Source organism: Pieris napi, chromosome 7 (assembly GCF_905475465.1).
Source record: "Pieris napi chromosome 7, ilPieNapi1.2, whole genome shotgun sequence".
Classification (NCBI taxonomy): domain Eukaryota; kingdom Metazoa; phylum Arthropoda; class Insecta; order Lepidoptera; family Pieridae; genus Pieris; species Pieris napi.
Window position 1 is genome coordinate 1,151,468 of NC_062240.1, and position 20,357 is coordinate 1,171,824.

The following is a 20,357-nucleotide window of genomic DNA, read 5'->3' on the forward strand; positions in this document are numbered from 1 at the left end:
AAGTAAAATAAGCAGGTGTCATCAGCGTAAAGAGTGATTCGGCCGTGTAAACCGAGTTCGTGAATGTTGTTAATATATATTAAAAATAACAATGGACCTAATATAGATCCTTGTGGGACGCCGCCTGTTACTGGTATTTCTGAACTTTGAGCATTACCTATTTTTACTATCTGGGTTCTGTTTGATAGATAAGATTTGAATAATTTTAGTGCACAATCTTTTATTCCTATGCATTCTAATTTTTTAAGCAATAAGTTGTGGCTTACGGTGTCAAACGCTTTTTTCAGATCAATAAACACACCCAGCGCCATTTTCTTAGTGTCAATATTTTGTTTTATGTCGCTAATGAGATCGGCTGTGGCTGATAAAGTGCTGCTTTTTGATCTAAAACCATATTGGCGTTTAAAAATGAAATTGTTGGTTTGCAAGTAAGTGTCAAGTTGTGAGTAAATAATTTTTTCTAATATCTTTGATATTGTAGGTAGAATAGATATTGGTCTGTAATTGCCGGGTTCGGTTTTGGGGCCAGATTTATGGATAGGAGTAACTCTGGCCTTTTTAAGAGAATCCGGAAATTCACCTTTATGCAGCAGCTTATTAAAGCAGATCGAGAGATATTCAGAAATATGATCAATTACACATTTTATTGTTTTAGTATTGATCCCATCTATTCCAGTACTACAATTCGTGTTTAGTGTTTTTATTATATTGGTGATTTCAAGTGTTGTGCATGGATTAAAGTTAGATAGTTCAGAGTTAAGACTTTATATATTATACTTACAGTTGCCTAATCATTTGCTTTCTTATAAATATAAATCAGAACCGCCTTTCCAAGTAATAGGATTTTCCGAACTGGAGTTTATATTATACACGGAGATGTCGTCCGTTCTGAAATATAAAGTTTTAAATCATGATAAGGTCTTAAAGCTATACTCAAAGACTAACTTTAACTATTAAGTTATAAGAAACTAAAACAGCCAAATTACAACTAAAGTACTCTTTTGTTTCTTTCTGTCAAATTATATTTACACTGTGATGAAAAAAGACATTAGAAAAAATAGTGACAAACTGATTTATTTGTTATGGGTAAGGCGAAAAGTACCTATTTGAAAAAGTTAATTAAGATTCGTACAAATAATAGAATAACAAAGTTATAGTAGATTAAACTAAAAATATAAAACAAAATCTAACGCGACTTTGTTTTATAAATTTTTTAAACGGATAAAATATCGGATAAGTTATCGAATAACAATAAATAAATTAACTAATTTAACGAATTCCAACAGCATGTGGCGCAATCAGTTGACAAAACTACGCATCATTTTACATCGAATTCATGTCAGTTCAAGAAATTTTGATATAGAGGTGCATGAGGAGATGCAAAACCAGGCTTTGATCTTGATAGAAGACATGTGCTACCTCATAAAAAATGTTGTATCAGAAAGTGCTTTAACATGCACGCAATATTGGCGCTAGAGAGAAGAGGCGTAAACTGCCATTCTTCTTTCGCAATGGCAAGCAATAAAACATTTCTGTATTTGCAAAAAAAGTTGTAATAATGTTATTACCTTAATGAAATCCTTATTTAAGTTTAACTTAACACGACATTATTAGACTGTTAGGCGAAACGAAGTTCGCCGACTCAGCTAGTTCTTTATATAATTAAAATTTAGTATTGGTTTCTTAAAATAATAATGTATTTAATATTTAAAAATATATTTTAAGAAGTTTTTAGTTTTTCATTTAGATTTTAATCTTATTTTATAAAAACCGTTTTTTTTATTATAGACGTCACTATAATCAAAGGTTGTTTATTTACGAAGTTTAGTCTGTTCCTTAACCTATACGCATTTTTGCATTACTTTCGTGACCATTTTAAAAGGTTTGATTGCTTTGTGACTCCTTGATAAGACAAGCCCCACCAAACTATAACTGACGCAGGATGTTCCACGTTGTACTTTTCCGACCACTTGAGCAACTTCTTAAGAACTATGAGCGTACACTTTATCATTTCGCTTATTGTAGTGTTCTTCAATCGTGAAACTTTTTACATTTCGATATTTCTGTGCTGTTCATCTGCGTATAGCGACAGAGTCTTAGCGGGAATCTTCATTTCTCACGATAAGGTTTTTTGCTTCCTAATGGGGTTTCGACGAATTCTGGCTTAAAGAGCATTAACAGCCTTTGTAGTTCTAACAGTGCGCGGCCGCCCTGATCTTTTCTGGTCTTCGATAGACAAAGTGTTGTATCTGTTGATAGTACGGTATACGAACATACGGCTGATACCAAGCTTTTGAAGGTTCTGGAATATGACCGACGGCTCCATACCCACTATTTTCTTTATCACCCCATTCCATATTGTTATTTGATAATGATCATGGAAAAATATGTGGGATGGCGTAAAATTGAAAGAAGTTTTTAAGATAATATTATGCGTGTTCCAAATTCAAAATAATTAATAAATTGAAAAAAAGTTTTTATGAACAGTAAAGAATAAGAATAGTTTAGATTAAATTATTATGATGACTTAATGTGCGACCTGTTGTTTTTTTGTTAAATTTAATGTGCAATTTTGTTTAATTTTTGAATTCTATACATTAATTTCTTTACGTTTCTTAATTAATTACTTTGATAAAAAAATAATGTGAATATGTACCAAAGACAAAAAAATGCCCGGAAATTTAAGTTTATCAAAATTAATTAGTTGACGTCAACGATCATATTCCGTGGTTATCCTCAATAAATAACATACATCTAGGCTAGACTGTTCTAAATAAATTTTATATTCATATTCAGTAAGTCTGAGAATCGGCTTCAATCTATCTTTCAAACCCCAAAGTGATAGTGAAAAATTCTAAAAAATAATAATAGGGGTCTCCACCCCAATTTTTATTTTTTAGATTTTTTTTAATGTTTTTATTTTTTTATGATACAACATTCAAAAATATACACAACGTCTAATTTTCACCCCTCTTCGATCAACCCCTATTTTTATTATGTAGATAGTTATTTTATTGGACTTTCAAAATGTTTCCTAGAAATAATATAAGTACATGGCAAAACAACGTTTGCCGGGTCAGCTAGTCTATATAATATATAGCTTACAAGGCACAAGTCGCATTTATTTAAACCGGCGCTAAACAAACAGCGGGATCACTTGATTAATCAACACCGACGCGTTGGCTGGGCGACACTGCTAAGCTCATAAGAGATTTGATTGAATATATTACAAATTATAGAATAATTATATATGGCGAATTATAATATATGACGGAGTAAGTAAAGAAAGATATAAAATAATTACAAAGACAATGGACGGGAAAGAGTGTAAATCGACAAATTAGAAGGAGAAGGGATACCAGGCACAATAAGTAAGTAATTTCGACATTAGGGTTTACTTTTTAAAGGCTTCTGCTTGGTAAGACCGCTCGATCGCACTAAGGTCCGCATTATTACCGCTGTTTTGGGCGTTTTCTCGCGACTAGCGCAGGGCGTCTCCTGCAAGACTCGGACCTTGGCTTGGGCCGTCGCAGGGCGGCCGACTGAAGGGCAGAACGGAAGCTTACTGGAGTAAGCGAAGTTCGTAGTAAAGCCCAACGCCTCACTATGTATGAACGAAAAAAAAATGTATCTACTTCTTAACAATTATTCTTATTTTAAGCTTTTAATTTTATTTTATTAACATTTTTAATAATTTTACTATACACCTTTACACAATACTTCATTAAGTACACTGGAAATTTTTATTATTATTTTTTTCTACTAAGTATTTATTACATTTCGTTACTTTCCTTTTTTGCGACTGAGGCGCAAACTAGCTGCTGTGGTCGCTGGCAGAATGACCAGCGCTGTGGAACATTCTGCTCCTCAGCATAATGCTGAGCCAGGGCCATTTACAGCCACAGCACACACGCATTACTTGAAACGAACCGAATGGAAAAGGGATTTTTTTAATTTTTATACTAAAGCGGTGACATATAATTTTTTATATAAGTTCATAAGCAGGGTATTTTATTTTTTTCATGCATTGTCTTTTATACTTCTTTAAATTTAATATATTCAATATATTTTTCGATTTAATTCCTAAAAATCAATATTTATTTTAATTGTTAATTAAATATGTAGAACTTGCGTTGAAATATTATATCGTTAATAATTGATTATTCGATAAGAGGTCAGCAAGAGTTTCTTAAGTGAACTTCTATTTATAACTGCCGGAAATGCAGGTAATATAATACATGAAGTATAGTGACATTGAATTGTTTTTATATAATCAATCATTTTTAATGAGAGTTATCCCAATTCAGTTATGATTAAGTTATAACTATATTAAAATCTGTTGAAGTTTTTCCATTACAGAATTTAATTCAACGATACCGATAAAAAATATTATTTAATCTATATATACATATAACATATACTTGGATGTTTTACGCCATTTTTGCCGCAAACTCTTTGCAATAATATGATTTTTTTTAAAGTTGATTAACTGTGTTCCCTTGTTTTTCAGTACGTGTGGAAGATTTTTAAGCATCTACCAATTTAAGTAGTAATAGTGTGTAAAAAACATTGTTATAGTCTATAAATAAATGGGTTCAATGAACTGATGTTAAGGGCCTGTAAATTTAGCCTACAGGATAATTTTACCTGGCTTCTTTTCAATGCTAAATTAAGATCAATTAGAGTAAATAAAGAACGAAATTTCCGCAATTGGAATTAACTTTAAAAACTTATGGATTTTCTTTGGTAGATAACGAGACTGACAACAATGTTTTGCTCTATCCGCTGTGTGGTTAATAGTGCAAGAAATGGATCACGACTCTACACGGGGTAATGTATTTATTTATTTGTTGATCAGCTTATAGAAGTTATCACATACCTACTTATAATATTCCGTAAAATAGCATAAAAGTACATAAGTATATCTTAATAGCTAACACAGCATAATGAATACAAAAAATATATTAAACAAATGAAAAAATTACTTCGTACTTCCTTTACGAAAGCAGTCTATGTTTCGTATTTTTTTTCTTTTTCTTTTTTTATAAATGTTTGAATAATTTGCGTAATTAAAATTTTTATCGAGGTCTGTACTGTCATTATTTATTTATCAAAATATATTTTACATTAAGTATTTCAAATAAAGAGAATATTGATGGATGTCTTGAATGAATGCAGAAGTACAAAAAAATTATTTTATTCTATTTAACTATTAGAGGTCAGAGTAAGGTTCGAGTTTGTGTGTCACCTTTCGCTTGTATTCTGCATATTACGAGTATTGAAAACAAATCTGAAAATAAACTTTAATTTTAAGTAAAATATATATTTAAATGTGGTTAAAAGACGCATACATTTTTATTACTAATAAAGCCGTAAAAAAATTAATCTTTACGTAAAAAACAAATAAAATATAATCAGAAATAATAAACCTGTATTGCATTGTTCTAATTGCTGGACTTTTGACCCTGTGGCAAATTACCTATTTTAATTCCGATCGCAATCTTTTTGAGTATTCTTATACGTGCCAAGGCCCGTTCGTAGTACCAAATTAATTAATAATTCCATGATGAATGCACACACATATTTGTGCTTGTATTTTTCAGGGAATCTAGAAACCTTAACATTTTTAGGCAAGATGAAAAAAGGAAATTTGCACCCTTTTTCATTATTAAATGATGGTTTTAAAGTTTGGTTTTCATTAGATAGGATAATTATTACTGTATCTATCCCAAAGTAAATATATTATTTCGGTTGGAGCGACTATGTCGCAACGGCATAGCATTGCTACATAAAGTACTTTTACAGGTCCGGGTCACTAGAGACAAATTACCAACGGGTGGCAGATTACTACGCGGGTAAATCAGTATTCGTCACTGGAGCTACAGGGTTTGTAGGAAAGGTACGAACATAGACTCCTTTTTATTTATCTCATGTCTAGTATGACATATTATTAACTCTTTTATAGTCGGTGGAATCTTAACTATAACTATGTAAGTTCATCCATCCATATGTTCATCCATCATAGACCCCAGCTGAAATCTGTGATAAAATACCCAGTATGGGGCAAATACAACACAATTTAAATTAATGAATACTATGAAGTATAATTCAAATCAATTACAAAGTACATTGAAACATAGTTGCGTAGATCCTTGATCTTACGTTTTTTTTGCTAATATTTCATAAATTCTCTTTACGAAATTTTAATTTTAAAAATAGAATTTCTATAAGGTAATTCGCCATTCTCACTGTCTCTCAATCGGTCTTAATCGCTCTCTTTCTTTTCTTCGACAAAAACACTGCACATCTTCGTGACGCTAATATTATTATTATTGCGTTTCAACCGTAAAAATTTTACCCTCATGCGCCTAAAGAAATGCTTCAAAACGTTCGATTTAACAACAGGGCCGGGAGTTTCTTGCCAGTTTTTCTCGTCTACACCCTTATTTGAGAAATGTAAATATAAATATAAATGTTTGGTACATTAGCTTTACATTATTGCACCCTGCACAACAAAAAATAAAGTCTCATTTCACTATCTTAACTAAAGTTCAGTACTGTCTCATTATCACAACGAAACACCGTTTGATACAAAAGTACTTTAGTTAAAGCTATGTACCTATTGTTTAGATTTTTTTTAAATATGGGGGTATATATTGAACACGTAGCAAAGCATATGATTCTGACCGGATGTAAAATTTAATTTAAACCCCCTTTAAATTAAATTTTACAAAGAATAAAATTTACCTAATTATTATCAAATTTCAGGTATTTATTGAAAGGTTACTTTCCAATTGCAAGGATATTGAAAATGTGTTTGTGCTGATTAGACCTAAGCACGGTGCAGACACAGTAAAACGTTTACAACAAATATTTGATGTTCCGGTTAGTGTTCAAGATTAATCGGCTTATATTTTTTTTTGTATTTTTGAATACAATAAAACATAACATCGACCCCAGAGAACCAATAATTGTTTTGGCTAGTCGCCAACATATCTAATTATCAATGAAACAAACGCAGAAATATATCTGATTATTATGCCGTGTATGTCCCAAGCCATACGGTCTTTTTTTGACTTTTAACATTTTGGTAAAAAATCCAAGTTCATACAAAATGTGCGCAGACTAGAGATGTTTGGAGTTTATTAAATGTTAATTAAATTTATTTTATTCAGCTTTTTAACAAATTAAAACAAACAAGGCCTGGTGATCTGAAGAAAGTAATTCCCATTGAAGGAGACATTACAACATCCCAGCTGGGCTTAACGCCAGACGACAAAGAGACTTTAGCTGATAAGGTACGTTACTTTTTATATCATATACAGTAATTAAACTAACTTATTTTCAAATTCCGTTGGCCGAGACATATAGAAAGAAAACTGAACAGTTTATTTAAGTTACATCAGATTTAGTTCATCACATTTACATTTATTATTTAAATATTTTATTTTATTGTAGTACCTGTCGGCAGACCTTTATGAATTAAAAATTGTTAGATAAATAATTATATTTTTTTTAGGTGTCATTAGTATTTCACTCGGCAGCTACCATCAGATTCACTGACAAATTTCAAGATATGATGAACATTAACGTAGAGGGAACACAACGAGTGATAGATTTGTCTAAGGAAATAAGAAATTTAGAAGTGAGTATTGTTATAAATAGTTAATGACAGTCACAGGATAATAATACCAAAATCAAATGATAATTGAATGCAATACACAACATAAGGTTACCAAAGAGTTCTAAAATTGAAATTCAAAAAGTTTTCATTAGCAATGTTTCTGACTGGCCAGTTCTAAACATTTTCAGTGTTATCCACATATTGGTTGTCAAATATTTATGCGTGCGTTTAGAAATTTATGTAAACTAAGGAAAATTAATCAAGCTACTTAGATATACTACAAATTTTATTGAAGTGAAAACTTCTTTAGCGGCGCTGAGCACTTTTTGTATGGGTAAAAACTTTCAAACTTGCGTCAGGGTCACGTGATGCTGATCGAAAAAGCGTAAGATCGAGGGGAAGGGAGAGGAACTAGTATCTCCCACTCTTTCTACCGTGCCTGAGTGTGCTGCTCTGTTTAGGCGGCACAGGGCGCTTGCGCGAATGACCGTGTGTGTTTATGTACAGCGTCCCACGCGTATCCAAGGATGGTGACAGCTGATTGCTTGACTGTTGTGTAGTAAATACACTGTTGTGTATTCGTAAATGTGAATTGTTTAAATTATGGAAATCGAACAAAGTGAATCTATTAATGAAAAGATTGATTGATTACATTTATAGCTAGTAATAGAGTGATATAAAGAGCATAACATGTATTGTACAGATAATTATTTTACATTTACATTATATAAAGGTTGAATTTAATGAATTAACATTAGGTGGTAAAAAAATGTTTAACATTAAGAATTGTCCGCATGTTATATTAATGCTTGATAGACAGATCTTCAATTGAGTTTAATTATTGAGGTATTAAATTGTCATATTTGTGTATGATAGCGCAATAAATAAACATTGTATTCTACCTCATAAATTATAGTACTTTTATACTTATAATTAAACACAACGTTAATATTGAAGTTTTCACTTCTGCCGGCACTCCCGGAGTGCTAATTTTTTCTCATTGTATTATTTTACATTATTACCGTATTTATTTTGTATTAATTGTATTACTTTCATAAAATAATAAATTAAGTTCAACTAATCTGAAACACGTATGTTCGTCGAGTCAGCTAGTATTTAATAGAAACACCCGAATGCTTTAGATTGTTGCACAGTTTTATACAAATCATACAAAATTATTTGTAGCGAGATAAGCGAGGTAAAATCCAAAAATAAAGTAGGAAAACAAAATTTGCATATATATATCAACTTTGTTTTACACGTGTATTTGTTTAACACCTAAGATTTTTCCTGAAAAATTAAAAAAAATGCATCTTTTTAATTACACAAACAACACAACATAACACAATCACGATTTGATAGAAAGAGACTATAAATAAGATGTATTTATGTAAAAAAAAAAATTAGTGTCTAATAAATCAAATATGGCTTATACTTTAATAAACACAGATCTAGTACCTCCATATGTATGAGTATAAGTTATCTGCAGTTTATTACATTAAATATTAAATTACTATTATTTCAGAAATTTGTCTATATTTCGACTGCCTTTTCAAATTCACATATAAAAGTAGTTGAAGAGAAGCTATACACTCCTAAGAAAGAATTATCCGCAGTCCGACAAATGATACGAGACCATGGAACAGATGATACGAAAGTTAATGAATATGTCGGTAAGTTTTTTTTTTAATTTTTACAACATTTTACAATCTACAAGCTGGTCATACGCCTGTGCAAGTTGGTGATCAGCCTTCTGCTCTCTATTTATGGATTTAAGACATGCTGGTTTCCTTACAATGTAGCACCGCAACAACTTGACCAATTCAGCCGTGGTGGTTAATCCCTTTTGAGAATGGTATTCTTTGCAAGAATCCCCATTAAGACTTAGACGGTTGGAGTATGATGAGATCAAGAAAATACATTTTTGATAGTCCAGATAGCAGAATTGCTCTCCGCGTGTCTTCTATGCTATTACGTATAAAGGCTATTATATCGTGCTAACGACGAAATATAATGTGTTTAAATTAGATTTTTTTAATTTTCAGCGGATGTTACTAATACATATACACTATCTAAGGGGTTATGCGAAGAACTGGTGAGGCAAAATAAAGAGTACTTACCTACTATTATAGTACGACCATCAATGGGTAAGAACTTTTTTTAAAAACACAATTTTAGTTTTCAGTTTTTTAATCTTCTCAAAAAATCTGAGCTAATATGATGTATGTATTAAGTATGAGAGTGTACAATTATTTAATCAATTACCCTCTAAAATTCGTAATATTAGCGCGTTTAACCAATTCAAAAGGGCATTGAAGATACATATTAGAATGAGCCTAGTAGACTTAAATTGGGACAGCTGATTGCGACGTGTATTTCGTTGGTATATACATATTAAGTTTCTCATGTATATAAAATATTTTTTTTTGTTATGAGAAATAGAGTTCTGTTAACATTATATTTTCCAGTTACTCCAATGTACCACGAGCCACTTCCTGGTTGGGTGGACAGTTGGGTGGCAGCTACAGCCGTCTTCAGTAATTTATCAAGGGGTCTGAATCCGTACATTTATAGCACTGAGGACGTCGTTTGCGATCTTATTCCCGTTGATTACGTTGCAAATTTAATCATCATAGCCGGGGCTAAAGGAGCTATGTAAGTTACCAAAGTCTGTATTGCTAGGGCTGTATTGTGCTGAATACAGCGCTATATGTTATATGTGAATTTAATCAGTAATTGATAATCAGTGTTTTAATTAAAACTTAAAACACAACATTCCATTAAAATCTGTAATTTTTTTGTGTTTTTCTATAAATAGGATATTATAGAATTTAGTTTTTCGCTTATTTCTACGAATCTTAATTGATGATTTTCAAATAGTTTCCGCCTTATCCATAAAGAATAACTTCTCTGTCACCATTTTTATCTAATGTGAGTCTTTTTTATTCACAGTGTAAACACAACTTTCCAAAAAGAAACAAACGAGTACTTAAGTTGTAATTTGGCTCTTTTAGTTTTTTGAATCGGTTTTGATCTACTATAAACATATTAAAATCATGACTTGATAGTTAAAGTTAGTCTTTGAGTATAGCTTTAAGATCTTATCATGATTTAAAACTTTATATTTCAGAACGGATGACATCTCTGTGTATAATATAAACTCCAGTTCGGAAAATCCTATTACTTGGAAAGACGGTTCTGATTTATATTTAGAACAAAGCAAGCGATTAGGCTACTGTAAGTATAATTCACCTACTTTGAATAATTGATGCAAAATCTTAATTAGCCAGTCATGATACAACATCAGCTACGGATATTAAGAAAACTACATTAGAATTGCATACATTAACGTCGGTATACAAGTCACAGAGTACGGGACTTCCGGAGAGAAAATTCTCTGTTCAGTTATAATAAATAATAATTAATAATGATTTAATTTTAACTTAAAAGAAATAATTATAATTTTAACAGAGTACCAAATCAGACGTTTAACATACTTTCGCTGCAACTGCGCTGTTATTTATTTATTTAATTATAAGTAATCTTACAGCTAACATATATATATCTATATATACTAGCGACCCGCCCCGGCTTCGCACGGATGCAATGCTGATACTAAATTCAAAGTGCTATAGAGTATAGGGAGAACCGCGGCCTCCGACGCGCTGCGTCCCGCAATTATTAAATTTGTAATATCATCGAAAATATTCATTTAAATCATATGCTGTAAAGGGCCATATAAATCTATATTAAATCAACAATTTATTTAAGGTATTTAATTGGATAAGGATTTATGCTGTATTGGTTAAAATCGTTTCGAAAATTAGCCATTATTTGTCGTAAAAAGTAAATGACAAAAAAAAGTTATTGTGGGTTATCCATAAGAGATAGACATATACCATCACAGACTTTTCTGTAGACCTTTTCAATGTGTACAATACTTAGTACATTATTTTGATAAAACTCGTAGGGTTCAGCCTGCGTTTGCAATGTAAGCGGAAAAAATGTAATTATTTACGACATCACATTAGAAACCTCAAAAATAACAGTACTTCTCCACTATTTAATGGATGTTATTATACATATAAACCTTTCTCTTGAATCATTCTATCTATTAAAAAAAACTGCATCAAAATCCGTTGCGTAGTTTCAAAGATTTAAGCATACAAAGGGACATAGGGACAGAGAAAGCGACTTTGTTTTATACTATGTAGTGATTATAAAACAAAACATTTAGACAATACAGAAAGTCAAAACCGATTACATAGAGAAATAATATATATACGAAACAGAAAACAAATAAATACATTAATGGACAAAATTATGTAAAGAAAACTGATATTTAACATTTAAAACAACAAACAATACTCAATATTTCAAAACACTGCTTAAACAAAATTAGAATCTTCCCGCCCCTTCAAATACTTTCTCACATCTTCTTTGGTGAGGTGGAAAATATAAATATCCTCATAATTAGTGTCATAGTTAGATAAAACCCGAAACATTGGCGAATTATGCAGGTAATTCGAGTTTGTACCAGGCACATGGAACAATTTTGTATGTTCTTGTCGCATAAGGAGGAGGAATTTTGTGAGAAATTAACAACAGCAAATAGGGGCTATCTATCCGCCCATTAAGAATAGCGAGTAAAAAAGCAAGTCAAGAAGAGTCTAAATTAAAATATTTGCAAGAACCTGCATAACTATCGAAGCATGATATTTTTAAAAAATAAGGAATTTCGAAAAACTTTTTTTGTATATTTTCTACTGCTTTTTTATATTTTATTTAATATGTAGAGCAGATAACACCCGCATACTCCAGCACGCTTCAAACATAAGCAAAATATAGCCTTTTAATGCATGACCGCTTGACAAATCCTAGTTGCTTATACGTTTTGCCTGTTATGTCATCGATATGTTTTGATAGGCCCATTTTTAAGTGTTGTCTTAAATGTTGTTCAAATAAAAAAAAATCTCAGCTTCCTAAAATTTGTTAAAGCTACTCAAAAAAGGTTTTAAAGTTAGAAGTTTAGTTTTTAGCTGAATTTGCCCAAATATTCGACTTCATATTAAAAAGATAAAAATAAGTTTCCATAGCTTCTGGCTACGTTTAAAAACTACTTGTTGTACTTAATTGTTTTTTTTTTTGTAATCGGCCTTTTAATGTGGATAGGCTAAAAATCATTGAAGCATTAAAAATCTTTTTTTCGACTTTTATTATTCTTATGGTAAATTAAACTTTACGATCTATTTTTTTATTAATTTTAATACCCGTAAAAAAAGTAGCTCGTGTAATTCTTACAATAATTTTGGTCTCACCACTCAAAATTCAAAATGTTATTCGAAATGATTATTGCTAATTATTGTGAAATTACCTGTTTTCAGCTAAAAAGAACATGCAAGAAATAAAGGTATCAAAATCAACATTCGTAGTGAATACCATGACATTTATTCTGCAAACAGTACCTTGTTTCTTTGCTGATGTCGGACTCGTCTTAAGAGGAAAAAAACCTAGGTAATTTTTTATCAAGAGAATGCACTTAGGATAAGTTTCTACTCTTTGACGAACAGGAGACTCAAAATTTTCTGTATAAACATGCCACCTTCCTGCGGCGCGACAGACCCATGGGTGGCGGCTTCAGAATATCTGCATTTGTTTTATGTATAACTAGCCTTCCCTACATTGTAGCTAATTATTATTATTGTCAATAGTTTCTCAGCGTACACGAATTTATTGGTGTTTTTTAATACCTTGTGGTTAGATTATCAAAGACTTCAAACGGATTCCTAACTTATTTGAAAACATTATATAGCCTATCCTAATATATCTACATTTTCCCTAATCCTCGAGGATAATGTACGGTTCTAATGGTAGAAGATTTTTTCAAATAAGACCTGTAGTTTTGGAGCCTATTCAATGCAGACAATCAAATCTTACTTTGTATAAATAATGTAGATTACTCTTCATAATCAAGAAGGGTTGGGTTTTGTGTCTGACACACATCGATTTCTAGATCTTAGTTTCCATGGGATGTTAAGTTATGCACATATTAAAATTCAAAATTTTAAATCAGGTTAAGGTCGATAATTGTTTATAATTAAACCTGAAATAACGTTTATGTGTTTGTTACAAAGATATTGCATAAACTTTATAATTAAAGGATTTGACGGATTATACCTATCACCCGTGAGGTCTGCTCTCACAATAGGAAATCACACTCCTAATGTAAAAAAAGCGTACCGTACCAATTACCAAAAAAATAATAAGCGTACCACATTTTGTCGCTAAATAATCGGCGGTAATATTAATTAAAGGTTATAGTTTATTAATACTATATTTACCATTTTGGATAACACATGAAATTATGTATTTATAAAAACATTTATCGCTTAAGTTAATCGTGGCAAGGAGCCCGACTGAACTTTGAACACAAGACTTCAGAGTAGAGAACTCTGAACTCTGTGTTCAAAAACCGGTAGTTTTTTTTTGTGCCATTAGAATCTGAATGTTCGAATTAATACTATATATAATAGTTTAAATACTTTCTTTTACAGTAAAGGAAAATATAAACGCTATCAATGGCCAAAGTGTCAAGCATAGAGGGCGGATACAATTCATTACACGGAAATGTTTACTCTAATCCTAACTTTATTTAACTATAATATCATGACAACTTTAAGTAACGTGGGAGAAAGTTGATATAAATGTCAAATTTAATTTTTATATGCGTACAGATTCTTAATCTATTTAGAACAATGTAAATATTGCATTAAATAATGCAATGTTCACGTATCTACTATTAACATTATATCGCCAGTGAGATTAACATCGTTATTTTAAGTACCTTTAAGTATGACAAACAATAATCTACGACTATATACCACCAATACCTCATTACGTAAACTTGGTCCCAGCGCTATTGCAATTTCGGGCTTCTTTAAATTAAAAGAGTCGCCTTGCAAGTCGCCAAATCAAATAAATATGTCAAGCACTTGTTGTTCTGTCTTTGTTTTCATGTCTTATTCTAGGTAGAAAAGAGATTAGACTTTTGTGTAATGCTACGTTCACGAAATCAATCAATATTTTATGACATAGTTTGGTTAAATTAAGCAAGAATTGTCTCACCAGAAACTTAGGAACCTCCCTACATAAGCCTGAACATTAGAAGCGATACAAAAACAAAATTGTAACATTTATTTTCATTTTTCAGACACTTAAAAGAAGATTCTCGTTCATCTGTCCTACGAGATATTCTTAGGCCGGTAACGTCTACATCCTGGCTTATTAAATCGAAAAAGACCCAGGCCTTAATCTCCACTCTGGATGACCACGACAAGAAGTCGTTCCCATGTGACGTCAACAACATTGATTGGAAACAGTACAGTGACATATTTTGCAGGGGCGTTCGGGTGTTTTTACTGAAAAGAAAATAAGATTTAATTTTATTAAATAAGTAGTTAATTTTTTTTATATGTCCTTTGAGTATAAAAAAAGAGGGTGCGTGTACTTATGTACGCGCGTGAGAAGTTATATTTCTTTGGCATTATTGAAAATAGTTTTTGATTGCAAGCAAATAATTAATTACAATTAAATAATCAAAGACAAGAAAAGGAGTCATTATAGTCAATAAAGTTCAGTTTACATTGGAAAAATTTAATAAATAAATATTAATTATTATTCTCTTACATTAGGTATAACATAAATTCTATTATTATTCGAATGTTGTTTTTAAATTATATCCAATGCCGTAGCATCTTCCGTGTGCAACTTCATTCTGTTAATTTTGTGTAACGGTGCGCGCGCATCGTAAAATTTCACTCTCATCAATTTTTCATAACGCGCCTAAAGAAGTATAACTTCAAAAATGATTAACCCTCATGTAGAGAATTTCTTTACCGAAAGGAAAACATTTTATAAATTATACGATTAAGTGCTAAGCGGCCTAGTCATTGAAAGATTGGTTAACGTATACTTAGTTTGTTTTTGTGTAAAGTCGAATGCGATTACCGTATCGCCTCTGGCCACAGAATTTCGCTTTAAATCCTTCAATTAACTCCATGTAAATGACGCTGAAAGTAATTTAAAATACTGCTGATCGTTGCGTATTAAAAACCAATTCATATTATTCTTGGTGTCTCCAGTTGATTTTTAAATTTTTGTAAAATTTCTTATATGGAACATAGTTTTATTAACTTAAATATGATATTACCTATATTTTTATTAAATTTAAATATTATTTCAACCTAGGCTCTACATTAAAATATTATAAAATCAAGACGGGACTTTCTTTTCACACCCATTTTATACAGGCCAAAATCATCATTTCCTTTAATATATGTATTCAATCTGCAAGCCTTTTGTGATAAATTTCTTTAAAAAAATTAAATGGAACACCAAGGATGCTAACTTTATTTTCACATTTTAAAAGTAGTTTTTGTTTGTAAAATATTAACGTATCTACTTTGCGAGACAATTAAGCGAAAGCGATTTAAGTTATACAATTACTGTTAAAATTATATTGAATAAGCGGGCGGGTTGGTATAATTATTTCTCTTGAGTTAAAATTAAATTATTATTATTATGTATTAAGAGTTTTAAAAATTAAATTTTTATTATAACTGAACAGATTATTTTCTCTGGCGAAGTTCCGTACTCTGTAATATGTTATCTCGACGTTAATATATTATGTAGTTTTCGCAATATCCGTAGCTGATGTTACAAACTTGGAATCGCACGGATTTATACTTACAGTAGCCTAATCGTTTGCTTTGTTCTAAATATAAATCAGAACCGCATTTCAAAGTAATAGGATTTTCCGAACTGGAGTTTATATTATACACGGAGATGTCGTCCGTTCTGAAATATTAAGTTTTAAATCATGATAAGGTCTTAAAGCTATACTCAAAGACTAACTTTAACTATTAAGTTAAAAGAAACTAAAACAGCCAAATTACAACTAAAGTACACATTTACATTGTGATGAAAAAAGACATTAGAAGAAAATAGTGACAAACTGATTTATTCGTTACGGGTAAGGCGAAAAGTACCTATTTGAGAAAGTTAATTAAGATTCGTACAAATAATAGAATAAATAACAAAGTTATAGTAGATTAATCTAAATATATAAAACAAAGTCCGTTAGACTTTGTTTTATATATTAATTTGTTAAACGGATAAACGGATAAAATTATTCAATACATTCAACTAAATAATACCTAATTTGGCTGTGTTGTGTGATGGTGTAAAAGTGAGGGTAAGTACGTGAAGGTGTGTATGTGGGGTATGCTCATGATGCAGGTGATTTTGTGCTATGGATATTCTTAATACTACTTTTAACCATATTCCGCGACAGCATAAACAAGTCAAGGCTTAAATATTGGTCGTTGTATGTCCGGGCTGCGCGATACAGTCCGGGCTGAGTTTTTAGCATAGCTAGTGTTAATGTGAGGAACATGAAACGAAGCATGTTATAAGAAATACGCTAATTTAATGACAAAATAAGATATTTTAAGATACTGGCTTATGCTAAAGATTTATATTTATACATACTATATAAAATTTGTTATTATTTATTAATTATGTACATTATTTCTTTACTGCAATAATTTTTATATACATACATGTCTTCAAATACACAAACAATAAACAGATTTTAATTAATTTGAAATAAAATATTTTTATTGTTAATTAGATTGAATTATTCACATATGGTATTAGGCACAATACAGCCTCACAATACAGACTTTGGTAACTTACATAGCTCTAAGCCCCAGCTATGATAGCAAAATTTGCGACGTAATCAACGGGAATATGATCGCAAACGACATCCTCAGTGCTATAAATGTACGGATCGACACTCCTGGATATATTACTGAAGACGGCTGTAGCTGCCACCCAACCGTCCGTCCAGCACACAAGTGGCTTGAGAGATAGAAAAGGCTTTGGCAGGTGAGTAGAGTATTATTAATAATAAAAAAACTTTTGGTGCAAACGTCAAGATTGGTTTCTAAAAATAATAAATAATGTATTTAATTTTTAAAAATATATTTTAAAAAGTTTTTGTTTTTCGTTTAGATCTTAATCATTTATAAAAACCGTTTTTTTTATTATAGACGTCACTATAATCAAAGGTTGTTTATTTACGAAGTTTAGTCTGTTCCTTAACCTATACGCATTTTTGCATTACTTTCGTGACCATTTTAAAAGGTTTGATTGCTTTGTGACTCCTTGATAAGACAAGGCCCACCAAAATATCACTGACGCAGAATGTTCCACGTTGTACTATTCCGACCACTTGAGCAACTTCTTTAGAACTATGAGCGTACACTTTATCATTTCGCTTATTGTATTGTGTGTTCTTCAATCGTGAAAATTTTTATATTTCGATATTTCTGTGCTTTTCATCTGCGTATAGCGACAGAGTCTAAGCGGGAATCTTTATTTCTCATGATAAGATTTTTTGCTTCCTAATGGGGTTTCGACGAATTCTGGCTTTAACAGCATTAGCAGCCTTTGTAGTTCTAACAGCGCGCAGCCGCCCTGATCTTTTCTGGTCTTCGATAGACAAAGTGTTGTATCTGTTGATAGTACGGTATATGAACATACGGCTGATACAAAGATTTTGAAGTGGAATATGACCGAAGATTCCATACCCACTTTGTGCTAGGCGATCACTGCAATACTGTTTTCTTTATCACCCCATTCCATATTGTAATTTGATAATGAACATGAAAGAAATATGTGGGATGGCGTAAAATTGAAAGAAGTTTTTATAATAATCCAAATTCAAAATAATTAATAAATTGAAAAATAGAAAAGTTTTTATGAAGAGTAAACAATAGTTTAGATTAAATTATTATGATGACTTAATGTGTCTGTTGTTTGTTATTAAATTTAATGTGATTTTTTTTTTATTTTTTGAATATAATACATTAATTACTTTACGGTTCTTAATTAATTACTTTGACAAATAAATAATGTGAAAATGTTTTTACCAAACATAAATAATGCCCGGAAATTTAAGTTTATCAAAATTAGTTGACGTCAACGATCACATTCCGTGGTTATACTCAATAAATAACTTAGATCTAATATATAAAATTCTCGTGTCACAATGTTCGTTCCCGTACTCCTCCGAAACGGCTAGACTGATTCCAATGAAATTTTATATTCATATTCAGTAAGTCTGAGAATCGGCTTCAATCTATCTTTCAAACCCCTAAGTGATAAGGGGTATCCACCCCAATTTTTATTTTTTAGAATTTCTTTATGTTTTTATTTTTTTATGATACAGCATTCAAAAATACACACAACCCCTAATTTTCACCCCTCTACGATCAACCCCTATTTTTTATTATAGCAGATAGTAATTTTATTGGACTAGCAAAATGTTTCCTATAAATAATATAAGTACATGGCAAAACAACGTTTGCCGGGTCAGCTAGTCTATATAATATATAGCTTAGAAGGCACAAGTCGCATTTATTTAAACCGGCGCTAAACAGCGGGTTCACTTGATTAATCAACACCGACGCGTTAGCTGGGCGACACTGCTAAGCTCATAAGAGATTTGATTGATTAAATTACAAATTATAGAATAATTATATATGGCGAATTATTATATATCAAATATATTACGGAGTACGTAAAGAAAAATATTAAATAATTACAAAGATAATAGTGTAAATCGACAAAGTAGAAGGAGAAGGAGTACCAGGCACAATAGTGACAAAAACAAGAGTGTAAATCGACGAATTAGAAGGAGAAGGGGTACCAGGCACAATAAGTAAGTAATTTCGACATTAGGGTTTACTTTTTAAAAGTTTCTGCTTGGTTCCGCTCGATCGCATTGAGGGCCGCATTTTAAGCGCTGTTTTGGGCGTTTTCCAAGGGCGTCTCCTCCAAGACTTGGACCTCGGCTTGGGCCGTCGCAGAGTGTTAGACTGAAGGGCAGGACGGAAGCTAACTGGAGTGAGCGAAGTACGTAGTTAAGCCCAACGCCTCACTATGTATGAACGAAAAAAAATATTTACCTACTTCTTAATAACTACTACTAATAATAAGACACTATAAAGAATAATTTAAATTTACTATTAATATTAAATATTATAATTTTACATAGCTTAATTAAAGTAAATTAAGAACGGAATTTCCCGAATTGGATTTATTATTAACTTTACAGAGTAGATCTTGAGGAATAAAGTAATTATTTCTCACTAAAACCGTGATTAAAACCTTTCATTTTATTGCTAAATTAAGATCCTATTGGACCTATTATTAATTTTAAAAACTTATGGATCGTTGATAGATCGCGAGACTGACGACAATGTTTCGCTCTATCCACTGCGTGGTTAATAGTGCAAGAAATGGATCACGACACTACACAGGGTAATAAATATATTTATTTATTTGTTGATCAGCTTATAGAAGTTATAACATACCTAAGAATATTCTTTATAATAGCATAAAAGTACTTAAGTGAATTTTAATAGCTAACACAGCATAATGAATACAACAAAAAAAAATATTAAACAAATGAAAAAATTACTTCGTACTTTCTTTTTTAGAATTTTTTTAAATAATTTGCGTAATTAAAAATGTTATCGAGGTCTGTACTGTCATAATTTATATACATATATTAATTATTTCAAATAAAGAGAATATTGATAGATGTATGTACGATAGTCTTGAATGCATGCAGTAAAGAAAAACAAATGTACTTTACTGCATTCTA

The 20,357-nt window shown here is 31.0% G+C and overlaps 1 protein-coding gene across 1 annotated transcript in view; it reads left to right on the forward strand.

The window, feature by feature from the left end:
• LOC125050968 (putative fatty acyl-CoA reductase CG5065) overlaps positions 1 to 20,357 on the forward strand; it is a 55,680-nt gene that overhangs the window by 15,080 nt on the left and 20,243 nt on the right. The window contains exons 2-8 of the mRNA XM_047651070.1: positions 5,806 to 5,899; positions 6,769 to 6,885; positions 7,176 to 7,298; positions 7,520 to 7,645; positions 9,150 to 9,297; positions 9,670 to 9,771; positions 10,093 to 10,279. Of these exons, the coding sequence (XP_047507026.1) occupies positions 5,806 to 5,899; positions 6,769 to 6,885; positions 7,176 to 7,298; positions 7,520 to 7,645; positions 9,150 to 9,297; positions 9,670 to 9,771; positions 10,093 to 10,279 (897 nt within the window). The remainder of the gene's footprint in view (positions 1 to 5,805; positions 5,900 to 6,768; positions 6,886 to 7,175; positions 7,299 to 7,519; positions 7,646 to 9,149; positions 9,298 to 9,669; positions 9,772 to 10,092; positions 10,280 to 20,357) is intronic.